This window comes from Sylvia atricapilla, chromosome 25 (assembly GCF_009819655.1).
Source record: "Sylvia atricapilla isolate bSylAtr1 chromosome 25, bSylAtr1.pri, whole genome shotgun sequence".
In the NCBI taxonomy this organism is placed as follows: domain Eukaryota; kingdom Metazoa; phylum Chordata; class Aves; order Passeriformes; family Sylviidae; genus Sylvia; species Sylvia atricapilla.
This window is the reverse complement of record NC_089164.1, coordinates 4678735-4706100: the sequence shown is the minus strand read 5'-3', so window position 1 is coordinate 4706100 and position 27366 is coordinate 4678735. Positions and strand designations below refer to the sequence as shown.

Sequence of the window (27366 nt, the reverse complement as noted above, 5' to 3'; positions counted from 1 at the left end):
GCCTTGACCTTCATACCTAGTTCTGCAATTGCATCTGAAGATCGGGCTGCAGATTTTTAGCTCTCTTCAGTATTTCCTGTCCCCAGATCCAGTGATAAGGCAGGCCAAGGTTTAGCAATGCACACAGCTTGACCCAGCCCCGAGCTGGCAACTTTCCCTGCTGTTTCTGCCCTTTGCAGGCGAGCACTTGGATCCAGTCTCTGTGCTGCATTTCCAGGCTGTACAGCCGCACATTTCAGATGTGGCTGAGGACACAAATGTGTGTGTGACAACACACAAGGGCTGCAGAAGGGTTTGAGTGAAGGGAAGCCAGTGAGTGGCTCCTGGGGTGGTGGTTCACTGTTTGCCCGTGGAGAGGACATGTCCTTTGGGGCATGGAGGTGTTTGCAGCCCCCTTGGCCAAGGGATTGCTTTGGTGTTGCCAGCCTGGGCTGCTCCAGCTCTGACCTGGGCAGAGATTCAGGGCAGAGTGAGGTCCTGAATGAGCTGCTGTCGTTGAGGCTTGTGGGAAGAAAAGGGGATGCTGATGTTTCTCGTGCTGCTCCTCTTGGGTGGGTGAAGACCAGACTGTGTACAAGAATACAGGAGGGACTCTTCATCAGGGACTGGAGTGACAGGACAGAGGGGAGTGCATTCAGTTGAAAAAGGGGAAAATTGGGGTTGATATTGGGAAGGAATCCTTCCCTGTGAGGGTGGGGAGGCCCTGGCACAGGGTGCTCACGGAATCTGTGGCTGCCCCTGGACCCCTGGAAGTGTCCAAGGCCAGGTTGGACAGGGCTTGGAGAAACCTGGGCGGGTAGAAGATGTCCCTGCCTGTGGCAGGGAGGGGAACAAGATGAGCTTTAAGGTTCCTTCCAGCCCAAACCATGCCAGGCTTCTGTGGTTCTAAGATTTGTGTTTCACCTGTGCCAGCCCGGTTTTCCCCTCTGGCACTAAGGCACAGCATGTTCTGAGCTCTCAGGTGTCTGAGAGTGCCTTGGCTGTTCCTTGTGGCACTCAGAGCTGCATCCCAACAGCAGCTTGAGGCTGGGAGAGCCCAGTCCCAGCTATCCCATCCCTGTGACATCCCTTGGGTCAGCCAGGATGGCTGGGACACCTCCCCAGCTTGTCCAAAGGCTTGAGGGGCTGGAGCTCAGTTTATTGGTGTTCTCTTCCTCCCTGGGGTGTTGTAAAGACACCCTTTGCCTCTTTTTTCCAGAGTACAGTCCTGGCTTTATCTTGCCCACGTGAGGGATATCTGTAGGGGAAAGTTGTGCAAAGCTTGGTGATGCCTTCAGAGGCAAAGTCTGCTTTGGAAAAGAGACTCTGACCCATGAATTACTTCTGGAATTGTCCATGGCCGTGAGCAAGAGCTCCCATCCTTTTGTGGTTTCTGCAGGCCGGAGAGTTTTCTCCTGAGAATCTCAGCTAAAACTAAAACTTCTGGGATTTCAACATCTGCTTTAATTTTTGTTCATTAGAGTCTCTGATAAATTCTCATGGACTTCAGTGAAAACCATTAGGATATCTTTAAAGATTTTTTTTTATTATTCTTTTCCAAACAACTCCCACCTCTTATGAAGGCTTTCAGCTCCTGGGAAGTGAAGCTTTTTAATTCAGGCTCTGGTGACTTGCAGCCTCACAGTTCCCTGCCTGGTAAACACGGCTGCAGGGCATGTTCCAGGCCAGGGGGAAGGCAGCACCAAAAAAAACCAGTGTTCCTGTTATCAGTGTGTGTGAGGGCGAGTCAACAGCCCGTGGTGTGTCCCAGACAGGGCGAGGGGAGAGCAGCCTGTTGCCTGTTGCTGGAAGGGCCTGTTGGCATATCCTGACCCAGCTATTTTAAATTGTTTTTGGCTTTCTTCATGTGGCTTAAGGGAAACACAGGGACCTCAGCAGTGCTGGGAGCTGAAGCACCTTGTCTGGGGTGTGTTTTGTGGTGCCACAGCTGGGAAAATGCTTCTTTTTCCACTTCAAAATGGGAGTTAGGGAGATTTTCCTCCCTGTGGGTGCTGGGTGTGCTGGGAGCAGGGTGGGACTGCAGAGGAGCAGCTTTGTGCAGTGGGTTTGGGTTCAGGCAACCCCTGGAAAGGGTTGAAGGGGATCTCAGGGACTGGGTTAAACCCACAGTTCTTGCCCCTCACCCTGGTCTCAGCCCTCTGAAGGGGATTGGGATTCCCAGACATCTCCCCAAACAACCCCAGAGCTCGGGCAGAAACAACCAAAAAATCCCAATTGGAGACACAACCAAAATAATCCCAATTGGAGAAAACCAAATAATCCCAGCCCAGCCCTTGGAGGGGATTTCATTGCCAGATAAAGATTGTTCCTTATTATATGATAAACGTCAGGATCAACTTTCTCTGTGTCCAGTGCCTGGGTTTATCTGCTTTTGGCATCTCAGGAGTGCTGGAACCACAGCCTTGGTTTTTAGTAGATTATGTTTTTTTATCGAGGGCACAGCCTGAGCACAGACACTGCAGGGCAGGGAGGGGTTTATTTTGTGTACTTTGGAATGCCTGAATCCATGTTCCAGGAGCTTTGTCCTGCCTTTTTAATTACCCAGAACACAGAAAAACAAGGAAGGGAAACCCGTAGCTGGTAGGCAGGAAGCTCAGGGCTGTACAATGACTGTATAAATTAATAATATAAAATAATTCCAGTGGGAATAGGAGGTGCAGTGTGATCTCTGATTGCACCAACTTCTGTAGCTTTGATAGCCCCGAGCTGAGCCTGAGCAGCTTTTTATCCTGGCATGTGGAACATCACTTGAAGCTGCTTTAAGAGCCAGCAGGTGCCCAGTCCATGGATCAATGCTGCCAAGAGGCAGGCAGTGGGAGCAGGTCCTGGAGCTGCCCAGGCTCCTCCTCTGGGTTTACACCTGGGAGTAAATCCCTGGCTAATAATGGAAGAGTGTTTCCTTCCCCAGAGGATGGCAGCCCAGCACGACACAAACCAGGAGTGATCCTTGCCTCCCATGTCTTGTTGGAGGAGCCACTTCCACGTTTTCTTCTTGTTTTCTTAATCTTGTGGTGCTAAAATTAATCAGGATGCAGGGTATCAGTCCTCTGGCTGTCGGTGCTCAGAAAACTAATTGTCTAAATGAAATTATTGGGTTGTTTTTGGTTTGTTTTTTTTTTTTCCCAAAGGGACTCAGGTGTTGTACGAGGTCTTTGTTGGGGTACAGTGAAAATTGGAGGCTGGATTCTTGGGTTGCTTTGGTCACTTGGATTCCTTCCAGCCAGTTCTGGTTCTCTGGAGGTCGCTGGATCTTTGGAGAATTTTTTGGTGTTTGGTGTCTCTACACCTTGAAGTTTAGATTTTAAACCAATAAATCCTGGTTAAAGCGTTTCCAAATGCTGTTTCCCATCAAGATCCAGCTGGCCATGGCATGTTATCCCAGTGCAAAGGATGAGCTTGGGCAGGAAAATGTTTCCCCAGGTGGCTCAGGGCACAGTGCTGAGACTGACATTGGTTTTCCAAGGGGTTTGATTCATTGTGAGTGAAATGATCTTCTTGGAAAGATCCAGGAGGTTGTTGGTGATTTCTCTCCAGTGCAGAGTGTGGAGATGCTGCCTGTGAGGCACACCAGGGTCCTGGGAAGGCAGGAGGGATCCAGTTCTCCACTGCCTCCCCAGGAGGGGTGGCTGGGAGGGCACTGCCTGTAAAGGAAGCATTTTTCGTGCTGAGGATCATTTTTAGCCATTGCTGCTGATTTTGTCTATCACAGATGAGCAAGGCAGTAAGGGAAATTTCCTTTGGGTAAAGGAAAAAAAAAATCAGGGATAATTTCTGCGTGGAAAGGGTGCTCAGGCCTTGGCAGGGGCACCCCAGGGAGGTTTGGGGTGCCCATCCCTGGAAGTGTCCCAGGAATGTGGCACTCAGTGCTCTGGGCTGGGGATCAGGGACAGCTTGGACTGGACTATCCAGGAGAACTTTTCCAACCTCAAAGATTCTGGGATTCTGTGAAGGGAGCAGGGACAAAAGGGATTTTCTAATCCACCTCAGATCGCAGCTTTTAACCTCATTTGTGTCCCAGCAACCCCTGCTGTTATTTCTCCACACACCCTGTCGTGCTCTGCACTGTGCAAAACCAGCTTTGGGACATGATTTGCAGGATGAGTTCAGTGGGATGGGAAAACCTTCCTGGGGGCAGATGTTCCCACCCTGCTCCCCGCTGGTTTCTCTGGGGCATCCTGCAGTAAATAAATGCCTTTGGTTTTCAGAGCTGCCAGGGGAACTGAACCATCTGTTGTGTGCTTGCCTCCCCAGCACGAGGAGTGAGCAGAGAAATGTTGGACCTCCAGCCGTGACCCTGGGCCTGCTCAGTGGGAAGACAAAGGTCTGAAGACTCTTCACCCCTCTCCCAGCCCACAGGCAGGATGCTGCAGGGCTCCTGGGATGAGCTTCTCATTGTGGGCATTGGTTTCCTCAATAACTGTGGATAGACAAGAGGTAATTGTGGCTGGAGAGAGGTGCTTTGCCTGTGCAGGATTATTCTGGGGGCAGGTGGAGGCTGGTGGTGCCCATCCATGGGCTGGGATGTGGGAAATGGGAGCTCCTGAGCAGAAGGAAAGAGAAGAAGGGACAAGCACTCCCATTTTGCTAAATAAGGGTAAGGACCTGGTGACATGTTGGTCTGATGGAGAGGCAGGGCAGGACTCTCCTTAAAATCCTGGAGGTTTGGAGGGGGGAGTTTGTTGGAGCAATGGGATGGGAGGTGTGGAGACAGCACATCTGCCAGGTTGTTTCTTGGTGGCAGAAGAGGTGAAACTCTCACAAGGCTTGTGTTGAAAGGACGAAGGTGTTGAGCAGAGCTTCATTTACAGGAGAGAGAGAGCAGGGCACAGGGGAAGGTGCTGGAATTGTGTGGGGTGGGAGCAGCAGGGTGAGGAGCTGCTGGGGTGGCTCTTCCCTTGCCCACAGTTCTTTGGTCCCACTCAGTTAAAAGCCAGAAGCTCAGCTGCTCTTAGGGAGAGGCAGAATAAGTGGGGGTTTAAAGCTTTAGGATTGGAAAACCTGAAGCCAAGGCTCCCACTGTACTCCTGTTACAGCAGCAGAACAAAGCTGCTGGGACAGTTTGATTTGGTGAGAGCGGGGAACTTCATCATTTCAGGAGGTGAAAACTCACATTTTTTAACTGAAAGCTTTGTCCCTGCTGCAGAAGGGCTTGGCTTGGCTGCAGGGTTGGCTCAGTGTGGTGCCTGTTCATCCCCTTCAGCTCCCAGTGCCTGAAACACTTCACAAATAACCATCTTAGCCAGGAATCCTAGTGGCTTGGGAATTTTCCCCCTGGAGATGCTGTCCTGGATGCAGATATTAACTGCTCCATCTGAGTCCCAGATGCTGAGGTTTCAGGTGTAAAGGGATGAGGGTTACAGTGTAAAAGCACCATTCCTGAAGATCCCTGGGAGAAGCTGTGAAACAGCCTATGAAAAATGAACTTTTTGTAGCACTGATATTCCCCATTCCCTATAATTTTCCCCTCATTTCAGCAGTTTCTTTGGCACTGGGTAATTGTGTAACTGCTGGATTTGGCCCATCATCTGTGGAGGAACTTTCTTACCTGTGACAGTGTTGAAGCTCCTTGAAACTGTTACTGTATTCTGTAGCTTTTTATTAAATATAGACCACCTAATTTTGGGCTTGAAATAACCCGTTTCACAGCTTAAAGGAGTGTTTCTATAGGGGAAACAACTCTCTGGCTGCCTTAATATTCAAAAAAGGGATGAGGAGCAAAAAGGTTGAGGAAAAATAGGATAATTCAATCTCCTTAATAATTAACAAAAGGGAAAGGTAATAAAAAGGATAATGCCATTGGATAGAGTGAATATTGATCCAGGTAAACATAATCATTTCAAATACCTGGTGATAATGCAAAAGATTGCACCTTCACTACTGGAAAGGAAGTCAGAGCTGCTGTGTTGTGTCTTACCCATCCAAATTCAGTCTGTGGGGTGCTGGTTGAATCCAGGCTCAGCACTGGAGCTGCCTCTGTGTGTGCAGGGGTCCCTGGGAGTCTCTGCATGGTTGGGAAGCTGGGGACAAGGGCACAGGGCTGGGTTTGGTCTCTGACCTCGCTGTGTGGTGGTTCTGGCTTTAATCCAAACTGGTTTTGCCTCCAGGTCCTCTGTGCCGTGGCAATAACTGTGCCTGGGAGGTGGAATGGCCCCACTGCAGCATGCTTCCCACAGGGAGAGGGGCTCCTGGAGCAGCTGATCCTCGTGGAAGTGTCACCCTGATGTCCCTGCCCTCGCACCCTCCCAGGGCCAGCTGTCTGTGTGTGAGCAGAATGAGCTGGGATCTCTGGCTGTGCTCTGGCACTCGCAGCTCCCTGGCTGCTCCCACGAGGTGAGTGAGTCAGCTCTGCTCTGGGAAGGACAGAGCTGAGGATTAAATCTGAGAGGCAGAAAAAAACCAGCTCAGGAGCAAAGGCACAGCAAAACCCAGGCCCATCCACGCCCTGGGCTGCATTTTTCCCATCAAGTAACACTTCACACTGTGCATTTCTCACGTGGCTTTAATCAGGAGAAATATCCAGGTATACAAAAGGAATCTGGCATCCAAAAATTCCAGTTTTCAGTCCTGCTGCTGTTGATACTTCCCAGTGCAGGCAATGGCTTTCCCAGCATAGATGTAATCAAAGCCCAGCCTTTCAAACTTCAGCCAGACCTGGGGCTCTTGTTCAAATTGGCTTTTTTTAGTTTCCATTTTTGGGCTGAAGGCTCGAAGAAGAAGGAAATAGGTGAGATGAGAGCACAGGCTCCAGCAAAGAGGAAGGAGCAGACGTAGGTCTGGGTGTAGTCATAGAGCCACCCTGCAGGAGAGAAGGTTGTTGTTAAAGCTGTGGGATTTTTCTCAGGGAAAAAAACTCATTTGAGGAGGTGGGTGGGAAGCAAAGGATGTGTGTTCTCATCTAAGAATTCCTCAGATGCTTTCCTTAAATTATTTTAACTCTTCCTGGGCAGCATTTCCTGTAAGGAAATGACATGAAGGTCATTTTTCCCAGAGCCAGCTTTGATCCTTGTGGTGAACATGGTGTTTAATTTGATTGAATTTAATCCCTGAATTTTTTTTTTTCTCCTGTTTAAATAAGTGAGCCAGAAGTGGCTGCTGGAAGATCCTGTTGGATTGACTGGATGATTTGCCTGTGCTGGTATTTGCAACATCTGAGCTGCAAACCCCCTTTTCTCCAGCCTTGTGTCCTTGTCAGCAGACCTTGTCTAATAGGAGAGACCCCAGGCCAGGAGCTGGAAGTGAACTTGGCAAAAGTAGCTCTGGGAGGAGTTAAAAGGAAAAGCTGAATTCCATCGAGCCTCAGGAATCTCTGGAGGACACAGGTCACCTTTTCAAGTGACCTCCAGGTGTTGGGTTTGGAGGCAAATCCTCTCAGGTCTGGGCAGTCCTTTCAGAGGTGGAGAATTCCTCTCTTGGAATCTAAAATTTGCAAAGTGGGGGGAGGTGCTGGTGCCCATAAAAACCCCAATCCAGTCCCAGATGTGCTGTGGGATGGGTGAGGGGCAGCAGCTGAGCCAGATCTGCTGCTGGTGTGGAATACAATTCCTCTGGAGACATCCCTGAGGTCAGACATTCCCTGATTTACACCAACAGCAGCTCTGGCCCCAGTCTGAGATCCTTAAACCCAGGAAGGGACATGATCCAGTCCCTGAGATCCTGGGTTTGGACACATGGGAGGACAGGGTCTGGTAAAATGTGGGATCTGTGCTGGACGGAGGCACTGACATTTCCCTGCTGCGGATTTCCACAGCTGCAGGAAGGTTTTATAGAGCAGAGGAAAAGCTGCTGGTGCCAGTTTCAGTTTCTGTTGGCTCTCTGCTGTCCCAGGGGCAGTCCCTGTGTTTGTTCCTCAGGGATGTCTGTGAGCTGCAGCTGGAGAGGAGGATCCACCCCAGGCTGCTGCTCTGGGGGCCTCTCCCATGACCCCGAGGTTCTTGGGGAGTGTTTCATTCCCAGGGGTGGGATCTGTGTTTGCTGCTGCAGATCTCTGGGATTTGGAGAGGAGAAGGGATACTGACGTAGTTCCTTGTGAGAGGAACAGACAGAGTGCTCCAGCTGAGCTCTGATTTACTGCAAATCTTCTTAAAATATCCTTCAGGATATTTGCCCTTTTTTTTTTTTTTTTTACGTTTTCCTGGGGTTTTTTTTTTTTGGTGCTGAATGGGATTTAGGTGCAATGGGATTTACCAGCATTGCCTCACTGGCAGCACAGCCACCAACTTCCATCACACCCCAACCTTTTGAAGCAGCTCCAGTCTCTGTGTCCCCCATTCTTTTCTTTCCTTTCAGCTGCAGAAAGCTGAACTAGGAGCTGGTGGGGGTCAAAGCCCAGCAAAGCAGCAGTTTTGTGCAGAATGCTGGTAAATCCCAGGTAAATCACCAGTGGGATCCAAACAAAACATTCCCAGCACTGCTGGTGCTGGGCTGGGCTGGTTAAATGAAGTTTTATTTATCCCTGATGCCCTGAGGAGCAGAATTCAGTGGGAAGGGGAAAGTAAAATTTAGAAAACCTCTGAATGCATGTGCCAGCAGAGCTTTTGGGTGACTCCATCCTCTCCCCTTTCACCACCCAAATGTCTTGGGAGTGGAGTTCATGCTCTGGGGGCTGGAATCTCTTCTAGAATTTGCCTTACATGCTTTTCTTCAGCTCCTTTGCACTTTGAGTTAGTGATTTCTACTGCTTGTGGAAATAAACTGTGCCCTTCTCTCCTCAGCTTGTTTGTGGCTGCCAAAATAATGTTTATTCTGCTTTTGGGTTGGGTTTTTTTTCAGTGTGGCAGCATCCAGAGGTGCCAGTGGATAGGGAGCTCTGAAGGAGACTCCAAACTTTCCCTTTGGGTCCTGCCAGCTGCCCCTGGATTTCAGAGCTTTCAGCTGAACAGATTTGCAGGTAAGTCACCTTTTCCTTGCATTAGGCTTTGGTGTAATATGCAAATCAGGCAGTTTTAACCCTTGCAGTTCTCATTATCCATCATCATTATTTCTCCTGCTTAAAAGCACTTGGGTTTGATAAAATTGTAATTCTAAACTCAAGGGTTTTGGGAGGTGAAAGCACCAAATCCCAGGGTGTCATGGAGCATTTAAATCCTGCATTCTGCAAGGAGCAGATGGCTTTGGACACTTCACCAGGAGTTTCTGGTCTCACTCAGTTTTCACACTTAGAACTGCATTGAAGGAGAAAACTGCAGAATTTATCTTGGATCCTGAGCTCTGGATTGTTTCCATCTTGCTCTGCCTGTCAGGAGATGGATCAGGAAGTGCTTTGCTTCTTGGCTTTATGTGGCCTTTATTTATCCCACCTGCATTAAGGCTGATTTCTGTGGAAAGCTCTTTGCGAGAAGCCTGCTTGCTTTACAAACCCTCTGCAGAAAGTGAAAGGCCTCTCATTAGTGCAAACATACTGCAGGGGGATGGAAATTGAACTGGGAGTGTGGATAAAGGAGAGCCAAAGGTGCTCAGCTCCTGCTGTGTGTTCCTGGGTCAGGGGATTCAGGGGACTGAGGCGTTGCTCTGTGCCAGCAGCAGGGCTCTGCAATCCAGGCTGTGCATCACCCTGACAGTGGGAAGCTCCTTGTCAATGAAGTGTTTTGGCCTCTTGAAATTGCATTCCCAGACAGAGCATAACCAGCCCAGAGATATTGATTAAGAATATAAATTTTTTTTTTTTTGGCTGTGCTGGTGGAGCAGCAGCAGCGTTGCTGAAACTTTGCATGGAGCTGGAATTTACAGAATCCTTGGCAGCTTGGAGCCAGGTGCCTCTGCAGCCTGGGGGCAGCTGATTTGGAGGGCAGGGAACAAAACATGATGGTTTTGATTGGAAAGGACCCTAAAGCTCTTCCCATTCCACCCCCTGCCATGGGCAGGGACACCTTCCACTATCCCAGGGTGCTTGAGGCCCATCCAGCCTGACCTTGGACACTCCCAGGCATCCAGGGGCAGCCACAGCTGCTCTGTGCCAGGGCCTCCCCACCCTCCCAGAATACTGGGAATTCCTTCCCAATATCCCATCCAGCCCTGCCCTCTGGCAGTGGGAAGCCATTCCCTGTGTCCTGTCCCTCCATCCCTTGTCCCAAGTCCTTCTCTAACTCTCCTGGAGCCCCTTTAGGCCCTGGAAGGGGCTCTGAGCTCTCCCTGAAGCTTCTCCTCTCCAGGGGAGCACCCCCAGCTCTCCCAGCCTGCCTCCAGAGCAGAGGGGCTCCAGCCCCTGGAGCAGCTCCGTGGTCTCCTGGACTCTCCAGGTCCTCCTGACATTGGAGCCCAGGGCTGGAGCAGCTCTGCCCTGCTGCCCACCCTGGGGGCTCAGCCCAGGACATTTGGCTTGTTGGGCTACAGGAAAGGAACAGCTTTGTCCTGGCCAAGCTTTTGGAGCTTTTGGAGCTCCTAAGCAGTGGCTGGGCACTGATTTCTAAGCACTTGAAATCTCCCAAATCCTCACAGCTGCCTTGATTTCCTGGCAGAGGGAGAAGAGCAAAGGCTTTTCATGCTCCTTATCTCTGGGCCCAGAGCTCTGGTGGCTGAGCTGTGTAATCTCTGTCAAAACAAGAGATTACTGAGCCTTGTCCCGATGTTTCAGTGCCTCTGCCTGGTGGGAATGCTGCTGAGCCTGTCCTTGCTTTCCCTTCCTCTCCTTGCTTCCCCTCCAGTCCCCCCAGTCCAAGTTCAGTGTTATTTCAACACTGTTGGGAGTAAAATCCATGGTAATGTGCTCGTTACCCTGCTGTGGTCAGGCCTGAGCTGTGCACATGGGACTTCACTGCGTTTTCCAGATAGTCCAGGCAGCATTTTCTAAATATTCCAGGCAGCATTTTCTAAATATTCCAGGCAGCATTTTCCAAGCTGCTGGTTGGATTTTCCCAATTCCCAAGCAAAATGTTGGCTGTCTAGAAAAATACATTTCTGAAATACGATTTTTTTTTTTCTCTCCCTTTGAACAGCAAACTCATCCTGGGGTGAATCCCTGTAGGAGAGTGAAGCAGCAGCCTGTTTTCTCCCTGGATTTCTGGGGTGGGTGTGTTTATGTAACATCACTTACCTGCTAAAGGGGGTCCTCCCATGGCTGCTATCCCTGCAAAGAAGGCAGCAAACCCCAGGTAGCTGTGGAGCTTTTCCACCCCCACCAGATCCACCTGTTTGGAAACCAAAATGGGTAATTAGTGACTTCATAGGAATGAATCTGCACAGGAGATCAATTGATATTTTTTTTGTTTTTTTTTTTTAAGCATAAGAGATGATTTTTTTTTTCTGGGGAATTTCCTCTTCAGCTGCAGCTTTGGAAGGACTTTGCCCCTGTAGGTCTGATCCAGCCTGGGATCTGTTCGCCTCCTTAAGGCAGCTGTGGAAATTGCTGGGATGGGAGATGCTTTTTTGCCTTCCAACTGCCCAGCCTTTGAGGAAGGAGTTTTAAACTCTGAATGCCTTCCAGAAAGAAATGCCAAATGATAATGGTGCCCTCCCTACCTGGATCAGAGGATCCTGGAATGCTCTGGGTTTGAAAGGACCTCAAAGCCCATCCATTCCACCCCTGCCATGGCAGGGACACTTTCCACTATCCCGGTGTCCTGGCCTGGGACACTCCCAGGGATCCAGGGGCAGCCACAGCTGCTCTGGGCACCCTGTGCCAGGGCCTGCCCACCCTCCCAGGGAAGAATTCCTTCCCAAAATCCCATCTAACCCAGCTCTCTGGCAGTGGGATGCCATTCCCTGTGTCCTGCCCCTCTCCAGCTCTCCTGGAGCCCCTTTACTCCCTGGAAGAGGCTTTGAGCTTTCCCTGGAGCCTTTTCCTTCCCAGGCTGAGCATTCCCAGCCTGACTCCAGCCCTGGGAACATGTCTGTGGTCTCCAGCAGGATCCTGCTGCAGCTCTGTGTGTGTTCCAGGTGACTTTGGGCTCAGAGCAGGAGCCCAGCCCTGCCTTGGCCGTGCCTGAGCCCCCCTGGACTCACCAGCACGGGCAGCACCAGAGCCATGAAGCCTCCACAGAAGATGGCAAAGGCCACGGTGTAGGTGAGGAGCAGAGGGAAGGTGGTGGCCAGGGGCCCCAGCAGGTTGGTGACCCCGCTGAGGAGCAGGTAGGTGACATGGAAATGGTACTTCTTGGTCCAGTTGTGGTCGGCCAGCCAGCCCGAGAGCAGCTGGCTCAGCATCTCCGTGATGCCTGAGGGAACAGGAGCTCTCACAGCCTCAGGGACACTGGGCTTGGTGTGAGGTTTAAATTCTGTCCTTTCCAGGTATTTTTATATATTACTACTTCGTATAAATAGTGTAGATGTTATAAATCTAGCTCTATTTTATAGTATTTTATATGAGTATTTATGTTATTTGTAGTATATGTGTTATATTGATACCATATTTATATTGTTCATACTGTTTTATATTTTTTCTATTACAGATAATATAATATAACATCATATAATATAATATAACATCATATAATATAACATCATATAACATAATATATATCATATAAAAATTATATTACTTATAGTATACTTCTATATTATATTCTCTATATTATATAATTAACTGTATTTCATATAGTTAAATTAGATGTATCTTCATATTACTATATTTATTATTTAGTATTTCTATATTTTTATAACTTTTTACTGCAGATCATAATACAGTATTACATATTATATATTCTATATATATGTATATATATTATATGTAAGATATAAATAATGTCTTTATACATTATAAATAATGTATAAATTTTACAGTATTTTATATTTATGCTGCTATTATACATTATTTATATTTATACTATTATTATACATTATTCATGTTACACATGATTATTTATATTAGCCCTAATATAATTTATTCTTATATTTATTTCATAACGTTCATTATTTCTATTATTTTATATTATATCCATTATTTTTATAGGTATTTATATAGTTTTAAATTATTATAATTATTATTTATTAGTGATTTTTATAATATTGCTTATTTCTGTTATTGGCTGTGTCACATCCCAATTTCCCTGTTCATTGTGAGGATGTGACCATAAAGGGCTCAAATGCCAAAAAAGTTCCAGGTTTTTTTAGGCTCTTGCAAAACCCATGGGTTGGGTTTTATTTTCCCTTTTCCTTTGTGCTGCTCTTCCCAAGGGCACCCAAAAGTGCTCTGGAAAAATTCCCATCAGGGTTCTGCAGCCCAGACTCCTCTGAAAAGCCCTAAATCAGGAAAAAGGAACTTGCTAAAGAGAAAAAGCTCAATATTAAGAAGAAAACTGCACCTGCCATTTTAATTTTTCTAAAAAACCAAAGAGCACAGAAACTCAGGCCTTTTAGAGGCTCAGCAGCCTCTTGATCATTTGAGTTTTGAAAGCTGGGCTTTTGAGAGTTGTTTTTTTACATTTCTTGGTACATTTTTATGAAGCAAAGATCGAGGAGCTCTCAGGTGAGCTCATGTCCCCCTGACCCCTGTGTCCCTCCTAATTCCAAATGTCCCATTAATTCCTGGCCTCTCCTAACCCCTCCCTGCTGAACATTACCCAGCACTGCAGAAATAAAATGTATTTTTGTACAATAAAGCATTTGCTGCTGACTGAGGCTGGAGCCACTTTCTTATCCCAGCATGGTTAATCCTGGCTTATAACCAGGGTTTGGGTTTTGGGGAGTGTGCTTTGTTTTTTCTCCACCTGGAGGTGGATGTGCCAGATCCAAATGCCTGGATCCACATTAATGTGGGGAGTTTTCCCCCAGTATTGAATTTCTCCCTCCTGGGTCAAACCAGAGGCTTTGGATGCACCTCTGCGTTCCTTGGGTGGGTTGTGGGTTTAAGCACAGCAGGGATTGGGGTGGGAAAGCTCCAGGAGGACACACAGAGCACCCTATAAGTGGAATTTTGGGGTTGTTGGGAGCAGGATCATCCCATCCCACGTGTGGGATCACCCAACTGCCACTGGGGGAACCACCCAGGACGTGACTCTGTGCCTCCAGAAAGGGGTAAAGGCTAAACCTCTGCCAGAGGGATCCATCCCAGGACACATCTGGGGCCATTTCTGGGCAGGAGTGGGGGTGTTTTCCTGGGAGCTGAGGGTGTGAGGGGTTCCTTTGCCTACCAGCCACGGCGAGGAGGTAGGAGCCATCCCTGCTGCTCATGCCCAGCGTCCGGGCTCTGGCCACCAGGTGGAAGAAGGGCACGAAATAGGCCAAGTGGCTGAACAGGAAAGACCAGGTGAAAATGAAGAATAGGGGATCCTTCAGCGGGGAGAAGTCCAGGAGAGGCTCAGCAGGTTCCTTTTGGGGTTTGTGGCTTCTCTTGGCCCCGGGGGCTGTTTCTGAGGAGGGGCTCTCTGGGGTGGGTTTCTCGAGCCTTCCCAAGGCATTTGCTGGGTCAGAGACATCTCTGCCGTGGGACATCACGAGTCTCTCTGTGCTGGGAGACTCCTGTGCACGATGGAGCTGTAATTCCCTGTGAGTGCTTCCATCTAAACATCCACCAGGGGTTTCTGGATCCTCCTTTGCCACTGCAGACCCCCGGTGTTGATTTTTGGCAGATTCCCGAGGCAGTTTGGTGCTGACGGGCCACAGCAACATGCTGGAAGGCACCAGGTTCAACATGATGCCTCCAAAAATCAGGAGAGTACCTGAGGGAAGGCAAAAGGTGTTTTGTTCTTGGATTGGAAAGGGAGGAGCAGCAGGAAATGGTCTTTGTGGAACAGGGTGAGGTTTTCAGTGACCATGGAGAAAGCTCTGCCATGAGAAGGGAGTTTGCCTTCTCCTTATGGAGGAGATAACAAAACAGGGGGTTTATTCCTGTTTTTTCTAGCTGCAAGTTCATGTTGCTGTGATGCACAGAACAAATGCACAGCTCTCTCTGGGATCTGGGAGCTTGTTTTGCTTTTCCTCATTTAAAGTCACGATGGACCTTCAAGATGGTCTTTACACACTACAGTCAAAGTCAGGATTTCTGCTGTTCATTTCCGAGGTCTGTGCTTTGACTCTGACTTTTAATGAGTGATTAAGTGTTTAATTATTAACAAGATGTCCCCAAACTATCCTAGAAGAGGCAGAGTTGTTCCTCAGTGTGTCGAATTTTTAAAAAGAGCCTCTTACCCTGCGCAGACCTCTCTAAAAACCCTCCCAGAGCCGAGGAACTTGAAGGAACAGGAGATGCCTCACCTTGCCAGCCGTAGAGCTCGATGAGGAGCTGAGTGAAGGGAGCCATCAGGAAGGTCAGGCCCATCCCAGAGCGGGCCAGGGCGTTGGAGAAGGCCAGATGTGCCCAGCAGCGCTTGGCCGTCATCACCGCCGCCGCCTGGTACAGGCAGGAAAAGCCCAGCCCTGGGGAAGGGGAAATGAGAATTCCCTGCCCAAAAAGGGACTCCTGTGTCAGGATTCCGTGTCCCACTATCCCAAGCTGGTTCTGCGGTGTTTGGGGCTGAAAGGAGGGGATTTTTGCTGTCACAGTCTCGGTGGGTGAGGTTTGGTACCTGGGGGGATTGGAGGCTCTGCTCTTTTATAAGGGGTTTTAAAAGGTCAGGATCTGAGTAGGTGCAGGGAAAAAAAAATCAATGTTAATTGGGACTGGAATGTTGAAACGGGTGTTTTGTTCTGAGCATGAAGCTTTGGGAGTTCTCCCCCTGGAGACTTTCCTCATAGAAAGGAGCGGGGGATGCTTTGGCTCTGAAGGTTCACAGAATCACAGAATATCCTGAGGTGGAAGGGACCCACAAGGATCATCAACTCCTGGCCCTGCACAGACACCCCAACAATCTCACCCTGTCCCTGAGAGTGTTGTCCAAATGCTCCTGGAGCTCTGGCAGCCCTGGGCAGTGCCCCAGTATCCTTTGGGGAAAGAATATTTCCCTGAGCTCCAGCCTTTCCCTGGCTCCTGTCCCTGCCCACCTCAGGCTCCTCCAGCTGAACAAACCCTTTGGCTGCTCCCCCTCCAGACCCTTCCCCAGGTTTAAAGGAGCTGATGTGATCAGCGAGTCTCACCCGGCAGGAATCCCATGGAGAAGCAGAGGAAGGGGACACCGGTGGCCTGAGTGCTGAGCAGGCAGCCCCCGGCCACCAGCCCTGCCCCAAGGAGGGAGGTTGGCCGCTCTCCCAGGCGCCGGCACACCACGGCCACCAGCGGGGCTGCAAGGGAAACGGGACACAGCTCAGCGGGACAGAAACTGCTCTGGCAGGGCTTGGGCACCTGCTGGGACCACTGGGAAGTGCTCCATCAGCAGCCTCGGGAGGCAGGGGGGTGACAAAGGGGTTAGGAGGGGTGGATGTTCAGGGGAGAGGCTTTGCCTGTGCCCTGGCAGCTCGGGAATGGGGCAGGGAAGGACGCAAAGGCCAAACTTTAGCTCTCCTGAGCCTCCATCACACCTTCCCAGAGTCCAAATCATTGCACAGCTGGGACAAGAGTGTTGTTTGCTCTGGATCCGAACAATGAACTTCCAGTGAAGTTCAGGGGATCCCAGAACGGGCTGGGTTGGAAGAGACCTTAAAGCTCCTCCAGTCCCACCTCTGCCATGGCAGGGACACCTTCCACTGTGCCAGGCTGCTCCAAGCCCCCATCCAGCACTCCCAGGGATCCAGGGGCAGCCACAGCTTCTCTGGGCACCCTGTGCCAGGACCTCCCCATCCTCACACAAAAGGATTTCTTCCCACTATCCCATTGGAATGGCTCTGTTAAGAGCACATTCCTGCTCAGACACGTGTGGCTGTCCCTGCCATGTCCAGTTTGGAGCAGTCTGGGGTGGGAATTGGATCCACAGGGCACCCAGAGGGAGCCAAGGCTCCAACCCCTGGGGACAGCAGCTCACCTCCGAGGAAGCGCAGGGAGGACATGATGGAGCCGATCCAGCTGACCTGCTCAGAAGATCCCCCCAGCTCCTCTCGGAACACCACAAAGAAAATCCCGAAGGTCTTGAGCATCCCCATGACCAGCACATTGACCTGAATTGAGAGGGGGTGGAGGTCAGGTGCCACAGGGGATCGGGAGGGAGGAAAAGCTTTTCCTTTTGCTGCTTTTGTGGTGATGTGGGAGAAACAACCTGGGACACTTGAACCGGTGCTGGGGAATGCCAAAAGAGAGGGCTGGTCATGGCCATGCTGCACTTGGATCTCAGCAGACACCTCAGGAAACCCTCTGCAAATTGACTTCCCAAAGGAAAGGAACAAGGTAACTAGAGCTCAACTCTCCTAAGACACCTTTACCTTTTGTAATTACTTTAAATTACTGCAGTAATTGTCTATGTGGATCAGTTTGGAGATCACTGGGAGCTGATGAGGGGATGAGGGCAGCAGGGATGGACATTGTCTGGGGCAGTTTCTCAGGATTTCTCTGCCACGGGGGCAAAGGACAGACAGTTTCTGTCCTTAATTTTAACTCCTGTTGTCTCCCTGGTGGCAAGTGGTTAATGATTGACAGTGTGTTAGGGTACATCTAAAGTGAGGAAAGCTTTCCTAGCTTGGGGGATGGTGCCTTCTTCACAGCTGGGCTCAGTGACCTTTGAAGGTCTTTTCCCAGCTTCACAACCCCTGGATTCATCGCTGGTGGGGAGATAAAGCCTGGGGCACAGAGAGTTGGTGGCTTTAGGTGATGCTGAGGTGCCTGGTGCTCCCAGAGAGTACCCGAGAGTGTGCTGCTCCCCTGGCTCCCACCTCAGTGCCCTTGCCCAAGGGACAGGACACCCTTTTGGGGTTTGACACCCCCGTGGTGATGTGTTCGAGCAGGGAAAAGTCACCTTATAAAAGTCACGTTATATATCCTGCCAAGGATCCCTCTCGTCCATCACCGAGATGGAGGCGCGGCACAGGGAACGGCGTGGTGGGATTGTGCGCTGGGATGGGTGTGATCAGCCTGTCCCACCCTCAGTGAGGCTGCAGACTGCCCCCAGCCCGGCTCGGGGAGGGTTTGCTCCGTGCCCCGCTCACCAAGAAGAAGTGCAGCACCACTCCCCAGGCGCGCCCTGTGCCGGCCCCGCCGCCTCGCCTCTGCCCGGCTCCGGGAGCCTCCCGCTCTTCATCCTCGAGCCTCTCCGCTGCTGATGACAAGGTCAGACACATGAACACCTTCCACCGTTCCTGTTCCATTCACGAGCCATCCCCGCGCAGGCAGCGCTGCCGTGGAGCGCCGCGGCTGTCCAGGGGCAGACAGCTCACCCTGCGATCCCTCGGGAGATGCTTTCCCCAGCCTTTCCGACAATCCCACATCATCCCTGTCCGCAGATTAATATTCTTATTCCCACCAAATTACTGCAACCACTTAAACTTTAGGGTGCCTTTAGCAGTTTGAGTTGTGCCTGGGGGTCACTGTCTGGATCCAACTCAGAGCTCTCTGAGGAGCTCTTCCTATTGAGATATTAATTTAGAAGAATTAAGGACTTTAGTTAAACTAGATATTGCTGACGTAGACTTCCCTTTACTAACTAGACATTGTTGAGGTAAACTTCCCTTTTTTAACACAAGCCGGATTTAAGGAACTGATAAACCAGGAGACCTGTCAGCTTAATCAATAGACTCCAAGAACACAATGTGATCATAAATCAGATAGTCTTGAGAAAACAGGATCCAGGTGTCACCAACACTAAAAGGTTAAAAAGGCAAAGCGAGGAAGACCCATCCTACTTCATCATTTTGAGACCCCACCCCATAAGAAGGACCACCGACCCATTTCAAAGAACAAACTACGCATGCTTAATTGCTTTTTGGCTAATTACCATACGAAGCGGGGAATGGGATGGACCAGAGTTATGAATATGCATTTGTGTTTTGGGTATTCAACACTTTTGTACATAAAAAGACCCTGTGATCATCTGTAAATTGCGGTGTGTATTTGGGAGCTATCCCGAATGCTGCCCGGCATCGTAATAAACATCCACTTTCTAACTTCAAACTGTTAGAGAGTCTTTGTCCGTCATAGCTGGATATCGGTATTAGATCAATATCCATATTTTTTTAACAAATCACTACTCCATCTTTCTCCGCTGGTCTCCCCTCCATCCTCTCACCCGCCTTTGGCAGCAGCAGGAGGGAGCAGTTGGACCCTACAGGACCCGGGGATGATGATCCTGAAAGTTTTCCTTACCGCCTTGCTGCTGCATGCTGCGAACTCCTCCCCAGGACAGTCGTCAGCAAAGAGGAATCTCTTCAGAGTCTTTTCATTTGCTCCAGAGATTAAATCTCCCCTTCCTGACTCGGCACCCCGGAGTCTGCCCCTTCATTCCCGTCCGCTGGGGCTGAGGCTGTCTGTCCTGAGCAGGACACGGAGCCCGGCGAGCGCCGGGGGCACGGAGCCCATCCCCATCCCCATCCTCCTCCTCCTCCTCCCTGGAGGCAGAGCTTGGCTTGTGAGGCCCGAGGCCGGCAGTCCCTCCTCTTCCCCAGCTGGGAACAGGAAACCCGCGGCGTTTGGAGCAGAAATCCTGCTGGGAGGGGAAAGGAGGGGGAGCCTGCCAAGTTTCAGCTCCGGGAGAACTCCAGATCCCGCCGGAGCAGAGACGGGGTGGCAGTGCCGGACTGCAGCAGAGCCCTGTCCCTGCCCGTCCTTCTCGGCACGGGAAACCACCGCTGAGCAGGGACAGGCTGGAAAATTGGTGTTCTGCAGCTGGACAGAGCAGCCGCGCTGCTGCAGCCCCGTTGGCTCCCTGCCTCCGTCGTAAACCTGCCCCAGCTCCGGGGTTGTTCACTCTAAATTCATTGTACAGACCCAGAGCAAACACGCAGCCCTGCGGCCGCCTGCCCTGCTCTCGGCTGAACTGTCCCACGGCCATCCCTGAGGCCAGGGAAAACTGGGACCCGTGGGGATAGTGCTGCTCTCCATTGGCACAGAACGCAAAAGCTGCATCATTCCGGTGGAGCTCAGGATCTGTGGAGGAACTTTGCCTATAGGAGGACTTTCAATGGGTACGCTGAGCTTTATTTAAGCAGGACGAGATTTGTAGTGAGTGTGGTTTCAGGGCTGAAGGAGGGGCACAGGGCCAGCAGCATTTGCACCCAGAGCTGTTGGATGCCCAGGGGGAAAGCCCAGCTCCAGCTGCTCCCAGCCTGGTGGGATGGAGGGAGAGGGGAGAACCCCAGGGCCACCCCAGAGCTTGGATATGCCAAAATCAGGGCTTCACTCCAGGTGAACACTGAGCTGGAAGGGATGTGGAGCCTGGCTGGGCAGGGGCTGCTCCTGTGCGAGCCTGTCCCTGTCACTGCCCAGCTGCTCCGAGTGAAGTCAGAGCAGTGACAATGTCATTTCACTCTGACTCAGGCCAAGTTTTACCTCATGCTCTGCTGTGAACCTTCCCCCTCCTGCAGCTGCAGCCCAGCTCCTTTTCCCTCCCCAGCACACAGGAACCCGTGGGGTGTAGCAGTTTCCCATCTTTTTGCAGGACTGTTTCCCTGCAGCATTTCAAACCTGCCAAGAGGGAGAGGGGCCTGGATTTGTGAGGATGTTACCAAGATCCCCTCCCAGCTCCCAGGGCCCTGGCAGGGCCAGAACGTGCAGGTTCGAACTTCAACCCAAGGCACAGTGAGCAAGTAACTCCCACAGAATGTTTAACTTGAGGAGGCGAAATGTTTCCTAGGAGAAATTCCTGGGAAAGCATTTGTAGCTTTTCTCTTGGAGGAGCCCCCACCAATTCCAGCCTTTCTCCAGAGAAATGCTAATGAAGGGAGTGGGAGAAGTCACCTTGCCTAGCTTTGGAAACGAAGCACCAGGCCCAGCTCTCCCAGCTGGAGCAAGGAGAAGGAAGGAAGGTTTTTACAGATCATTTATTGATTTCTCCGACAAATGAAGCCCCCACATACAGCAGGGAGGATCTGCTTGTTACAGGGCCTGGGGCCGTGCCCACGGTTCATCCTCAGCAGCACAAGGGCTAAAATGTGACCTGGAGACCTGGGGAGCTGCCCAGGAGCTGCAGACAGGGGAGGGAGAGCTTCATCCTGGGTGTGGAGCTGCAAAGGGAGGGTGGCAGTGCAGGGAGGAGGAGCTGGGAGCAGAGCTAGCTGCCAGGGCTCAGGACAGCAGCTTGTGCACTGCCACGGTGATGCTGTCGTGCTTCTGGATCATGATGTTCCTACAACAAGGAGAAGGTGCTGAGGGAGGGGAGCTGGGACAGGAGCAGCTGCTGGGGGTGGGAAGTGGGCAGGGGGATCACTGAGCAGCCACAGACCCCATCCCTGACCTGCTCCATCTCCATGAGCAGCAACGGAGACATCCCTGCTGCCTCACTGACTGACAGGCTGTGTTACAAACAGGGATCCCAGCCTTGGTTATCCACAGGGATCCCCCCTAGCCTTGGTTATCCACAGGGATCCCCAGCCCTGGTCATCCACAGGGATCCCCCAGCCCTGGTTATCCACAGGGATCCCCAGCCCTGGTCATCCACAGGGATCCCCCAGCCCTGGTTATCCACAGGGATCCCCAGGGGGAAGAGCTACCAAGGTGCAGTAACCACCACCCCCTGAAGGGTTTCCCACTCCTTTTACATCTCCTGCCTCCTAAAATCCCATGAATCCAAGGACTGTGCCTATGGCAGTGCCTGCCTCCCCCAGAGAGGAGGAGCTGCTGCAGAGATCTGACTCCAGGAGGCTCCCAGGGCTGGGGAAAGGCAAAGGAGAGGGGACAGCAGCAGCTGCAGGCTGAGAACTCACCCACTGTCCGACTCCAGGCACACCACGGGCGTGTCAGTGGGGTCAGAGGTGAGCTTGGCTGCCTGCTGGGCCAGCACGGAGATGATGCCAGCGTGCTCATCCGACAGGGTCCCTCTGCCTGCAGGGGGACACCACGGATAAAGCCCCAGTGCTCTGGGACAGCCCCATTTACCTCCCCCAGCCCCAGAGGGGTCAGTCCTGCCACAGCACATTTCCCTCCCTGGGGGCTGATGCAGCATCCCCAAAATGGTTCCTCTCCATCCACCAAAAATCCTGAATTTAGGTGTCAGGAAGAGCTGGCTGTGGTTCCTCCGAGGCACAGGCAGGCGGTGGCCCTTGGGGACACCTGCAGATGGGGCAGGACGGCAGTGGCGTTGATGCAGGACAAGGCCAGGGTCTGGTGGGGCCGGGCCTGGTGCCCCCCATCCCGGGGAGCCCTTGAATGGACCGGGCAGGGTTTGCTGTCCCCTAACGCGGTGTCCCCCACCCTCAGAAGCCCTGACAGGAGATGGGCAGGGCCCGGTGTCCCCAGCCCCAGGAGGCCTTGAAGGGGGCCGGGCAGTGCCGGAGCCCCCGGTGCCACCATCCCCCGGGCAGGCCCCGGTGTCCTCCCACCCAGGATACCCCAGAGGGCCCGGCCACCCCCGGTGCCCTCCCCTGGCGGCGCTCGCTCACTCACAGCCCAGGTTGAGCCCCTGAGAGTCGGTGCACAGGACGCCCACCACGGCCGGGCTCTTCATGCTGCGGGGAGACAGCGGCGGTCACAGCCGGGACCCCCGGCCCAGCTCCCCTCACCCCCGGCCCTGCCCCTGCCCCCCGTGTCCCTCCGGCCCCCCCGTGTCCCCGCAGTCCCCCCGTGTCCCCCGGTCCCCGCACGTCTCCTCCAGGTGCTGCTCCAGGGTCCCCTCCATCGCCCCGCCACTTCCGCCCCGGGCAGCGGCGCCCCCACGTGACCCGGCGACGGCGGCTCCGCAGGGCCAAAAGAGCTCGGAGCGCGCTCGGCTCTGCGGGGGTACCCCGGGGACACCCCAAAATCCCAGAGCTTCCCGGCCCCCGGTGTGGGGCTACCGCCTCGGCCCGGCCCGCGCCTGGGTCTAGGGGGGCTCCCAGCAAAGCCGCACCCCCAAATCAGCCCTTCCTGGGTGTGTTTACCCGCGGAGCACGCGGCACAGTTGCGTTATTTAGGGATTTTTTCCCTTCATTTTCTCGGCTTTATCCTCGTGAGCGGGGCTCAGTTCCGTCCCCTCCTCCCCGCAGCCCCGCGCAGGGTTTGCAGAGGAGAAGGAAATTCAAGCGGCGCTTTCATGGCGCTACTGCACCCGCTCCCCGGCCAGAGCATCCTCCCGCAGCTGGACCACGGCCGGGATGCAGGTTCGGGATGCAGGTTTGGGATGCAGGTTTGGGATGCAGGTTCGGGATGCAGGTTCGGGATGCAGGTTCGGGATGCAGGTTTGGGATGCAGGTTCGGGATGCAGGTTCGGGATGCAGGTTCGGGATGCAGGTTTGGGATGCAGGTTCGGGATGCAGGTTCGGGATGCAGGTTCGGGATGCAGATTCGGGACGCAGGTTCAGGATGCAGGTTGGGGATGCCAGTTCGGGATGCAGGTTCGGGATGCAGGTTTGGGATGCAGGTTCGGGACGCAGGTTCGGGATGCAGGTTCGGGATGCAGGTTTGGGATGCCAGTTCGGGATGCAGGTTCGGGATGCCGGTTCGGGATGCAGGTTCGGGATGCAGGTTCGGGATGCAGGTTTGGGATGCAGGTTCGGGATGCCGGTTTGGGATGCAGGTTCGGGATGCAGGTTCGGGATGCAGGTTCGGGATGCGGGTTCGGGATGCAGGTTCGGGATGCAGGTTTGGGATGCCAGTTCGGGATGCAGGTTCGGGATGCGGGTTCGGGATGCGGGTTCGGGATGCAGGTTGGGGACGCAGGTTCGGGATGCAGGTTTGGGATGCAGGTTCGGGATGCCGGTTGGGGATGCAGGCTCGGGATGCAGGTTCGGGATGCAGGTTTGGGATGCCAGTTCGGGATGCAGGTTTGGGATGCGGGGACACGAGGGTACGGCCGGGGTCGGCACCCCCATGGGGCACAGAGGTGTGAAAAGTGACCCTGAGAGCAGTTTTCCATGGAGAACCCCCCAAAGGCCCGTGGTGCCGGCAGCGGGAGGGGATTCATGGAGCAGCAGTGATTTATTGGTTTATCGGGAACTCGCGGCACTGATGAGGCACCGCTGAGCCGCTCCCGGCTGTACCTGGCCATGGATCTCGGCTCGTCAGCTCGGGAAATTAAAATGTTATTGATGGAGGAAGCGAAGTGCAGCAGGAGTTTGATTTTTCAATTTTTTTTTTTTTTTTTTTTTTTTTTTTTTTTTTTTTTTTTTTTTTTTTTTTTTTTTTTTTTTTACTTTTCTTTCTCTTTGGTCAAGCTGAGAGCACAAAGAGCTCCCAAATAAAAATACAAATACAAACAGCCGCACTGGAGACGGGGGCTGCATCTTCTCTGTGCTGTCAGCCCCTCCACAAGAAAACCTCCCGAATAAAACCACTCCCGAGCCATTCCTGGCTGTGGGATTTCTGCAGGGAGAGATTTTTGATTAATTAAATGGAGCCTGGGTGGGGGAGGCTTCAGTGATGCAGCTCCACAGCAAAACCTGGGCTGAGGACAGGGCATTCCGTTGATAATTTAGCACCCAATTGATTCTCTCAAAAAAAACCCCCAAAAACAAACAAACAAAAAAACCCCAAAAAACAAAAACCAAAAAAACTCAAAAAAACAAAAAACAAAACAAAACAAAAAAAACCCCACCCAAACCAAAACACAACCAAACACACACACACCCCCACACACCCCCAATAAAATTAACCTGCCCCCAAACCACCACAAAAGCCCAATCAAACCCATATTTCAGTGCCAAACACCTCGGACTGTGTTTCAGGGCTGCTCAAGGTCCCTGATTTGTCCCTGTGCACCAGGTCTAACAAGGAACAACCCCAAAATCAACCCCCCAAAACTCGGGGTGTTTATTCCTCAGTGGGAAAAGCCAAAGGAGATTGAATTCGTGATGCTGGGATGGAGCCCCAGACCCCAGGGATGGCTCCCAGCAATCCAGGGCTGGGGAAATCCATCCTGCTGGGGCAGAATCACAAATCCAGCTTTATTTTATTTTTTTGGGGGGAATGGAGTTTTATGACCTGTCCTTGTTTTGAAAAGGGTTTTAGGCACAATCTGTCCCAGCCAAATCCAGGATCTGGGATACCAGGCCCAGGTATTGGCCATGGAAGAGTGTTTTGTTTCTTGTTTGTTGTTGTTTTTTAATAATTTTAACTCTTTTTTTGTTGGGCTCCATGGGGTGGGGAGGGAATGAGGAATGATCCCAGCTCTGTGGGGACATCACATGGCCCAGGCTGCAGGAATTTCTTGCTCCCTGCTGCATTGGGTGGTTTTTTTGAGGCACCCCCAGCCCTGAGCACACACAGGATGTTCTCCCTTGCATCCTCCAGGATGCACAAATCTAAAAAATAAGCTGATCATTCCACCTTTTCTAGCTTTTTCAGCCTTTTCATTCCCTTGTTCTCCCAGGAGCAATTCGAGGGCTGTCCTTCAAGCCATAAATCAGCTCATTTACACATTATATTCCAATTGAAATGCATCCTCATTGCTATAAAAGCCATTCTCCCCTCTCTGCCTCCTTCCACGCTCCCAAATAAATGCAGCCAAGTCTTTCTTCCTGTGGGCTATTTATCATGGAGACACATTTTTACATGCTGAGAGTAACAACTGAACTTCATTCTTTGATTTTCTTTCAGATAAATAACCACAAACTCTCAATTAAATTCTCCAGTACACGCATCAGGAATAAGTATGGATATCGAGGTGTGCTTGGAAAATCCAGATTTGGTGGGAAATCCCCTTGGGTGGTGGATGAGGAAGGGAGGGAGGTTTTATCACTTCTCCGTGCTTTATTAACCTGTCTTTGACACAGTTCGAGACTCAGGTCTCATCTACTCCTTCCGAGCTCATCCCAGGGAAAACCCCAGGGCTCTAAAGGATGGGAAGTGCCCGGGAACAGTTTGTGGGATTATACAGATTGTCTTGGTTTGGGAAGACAGGTATCTGCCAGGGAGGGCTGCAGTTTCCCTTGGAATGGAGACTATAAACCGCCCTCCCATTATAAATTTGCAATTGCTTTCAGGCAATGTGAGCAAATCCACGGACGGCTGGGACAAGGAATTCTGCTGAGCTGAGGTATTCTAGAACACATGGTTTTATTGCAAGAGTCGTGGGTAAAAGAGTCCTGCCTTCAGCCCCCAGCCTGGGCTGGAGGGAAATCCCAAAGAGAGAGGGAGAGAGAACAGCAGGTGAGAGCTGAGAGAGAAGGGAGTGAGCAAAGGGCAGGCGGGAGAGAGCAAGAGAAAGCAAGAGTAGGGGGAAGAGGAATGGGAAGAGAGAGTTAAGAGATTTAAGAGAGTGAGGTCCTTGTTACAATACATTATATCTCCTTTTGTGATGAATATTCTAATTTACAGCGATCAACCAACACACGACACAAAATCCTATAGAATCTACACACAGCCTATAAGAACTACTATATCACCATACTGTGCTATATTTTAAACTCTAAAAACTACTCTTTAGACTTTTCTGTTTTGCTACATTGACCTTTGGATCCCTCAGCCAGCAGAAAGGTATTGTTCAATCAAAAGGGATTCTCCTTCAGCCAGACCATTGTTTTCAGGTTCTATAATAACTAAGACTCAGTATGCTACAACTCAAAGTCAGCTTTCATTTCTATTTCCATTATAGGTTTCATATTTTCAGAATCTTTTGCTAAGCAATCATATTTATAAGCTTTCCCTGATTCATCCTCCCCAACAAGGCAAGGATTTGGGAATAGGAATAACAGTTCTTTACTAGGAATATTAAAAACACAAATGTAGTAGTACAAAAAATTAAATTAAAAAAACAAACAAGCAAACGAACAAACAAAAATCCTAGAAACCCTGGCAGAGTCAGAAATACCACATGACACCCTGACATCCCAAAGGTTCTCCTTGTGTTGCCATCCCAGCATCAGGCAGATGGGTCAGAGAAGAGTTTCGGGGTGCCGTGACCCCAGACATGAGCCCCTCTGGTCATCCTGGGGGGCAGAATGGGGCTTGCTTCATGCTCAGAGTGCCCCCATCCACCCATCCTCCCTCCAAGGGTATCTGCTGTTAATGGGCCACTGAGGCTCACTGCAGGGCTGATACAATTCCATCATCCCATTGGGAGATGCTCCACCCAGTGGGAGGGGCCCAGCATTCCTACCTGGATCAATCCTGGCATTCAGAACACCAGCACAGCCTGTCTGCACTGGATTCCCAGACGGAGACTAGACCCATCTCACCACCACTGGACCTTTCTACAGGATCATCTCTGCTCCAACAGAACCACGTCTGTCACTGCAGGAGGACTGGATTGGACTGCTCCCAACACCTTGACCAACAGGGGGTCAGGTTGTGTTCTGACTCTGTCAGTGTTTTTCTTTTTTGTTTGTTTGGTTTGGTTTTTTTTTTACTACTACTTTTTTTTTTTTTTTTTTTTTTTTTTTTTTTTTTTTTTTTAATATTCCTAGTAAAGAACTGTTATTCCTATTCCCATGTCTTTGCCTGAAAGCCCTTTAATTTCAAAATCCTAATAATTTGGAGGGAGGGGGTTTACATTCTCCATTCCAGGGGACGCTCTGGCTTTTCTTGGCAGACACCTGATCTTTCCAAACTGAGACACTTGGGATGCCCCA

At 51.2% G+C, this 27366-nt stretch overlaps 2 protein-coding genes across 2 annotated transcripts; both read right to left on the bottom strand.

Moving 5' to 3' along the window:
• Positions 1 to 6488: 6488 nt before the first annotated feature.
• On the bottom strand, positions 6489 to 17901 carry SLC16A4 (solute carrier family 16 member 4). The gene is made up of 8 exons (XM_066335629.1): positions 17881 to 17901; positions 16767 to 16899; positions 15946 to 16089; positions 15127 to 15288; positions 14064 to 14591; positions 11938 to 12149; positions 11030 to 11123; positions 6489 to 6796 (listed from the first exon to the last, which is right to left on the bottom strand). Exons 2-8 carry the CDS (start codon positions 16882 to 16884, stop codon positions 6642 to 6644), a joined length of 1413 nt encoding a protein of 470 aa, XP_066191726.1. The 5' UTR covers positions 16885 to 16899; positions 17881 to 17901; the 3' UTR covers positions 6489 to 6641.
• A 2786-nt stretch (positions 17902 to 20687) lies between these two features.
• Positions 20688 to 22526, bottom strand: LAMTOR5 (late endosomal/lysosomal adaptor, MAPK and MTOR activator 5). Its single transcript, XM_066335812.1, has 4 exons — positions 22465 to 22526; positions 22268 to 22329; positions 21589 to 21706; positions 20688 to 21011 (listed from the first exon to the last, which is right to left on the bottom strand). The coding sequence occupies exons 1-4, from the start codon at positions 22497 to 22499 to the stop codon at positions 20951 to 20953; spliced, it is 276 nt and encodes a 91-aa protein (XP_066191909.1). The 5' UTR covers positions 22500 to 22526; the 3' UTR covers positions 20688 to 20950.
• Positions 22527 to 27366: the final 4840 nt, after the last annotated feature.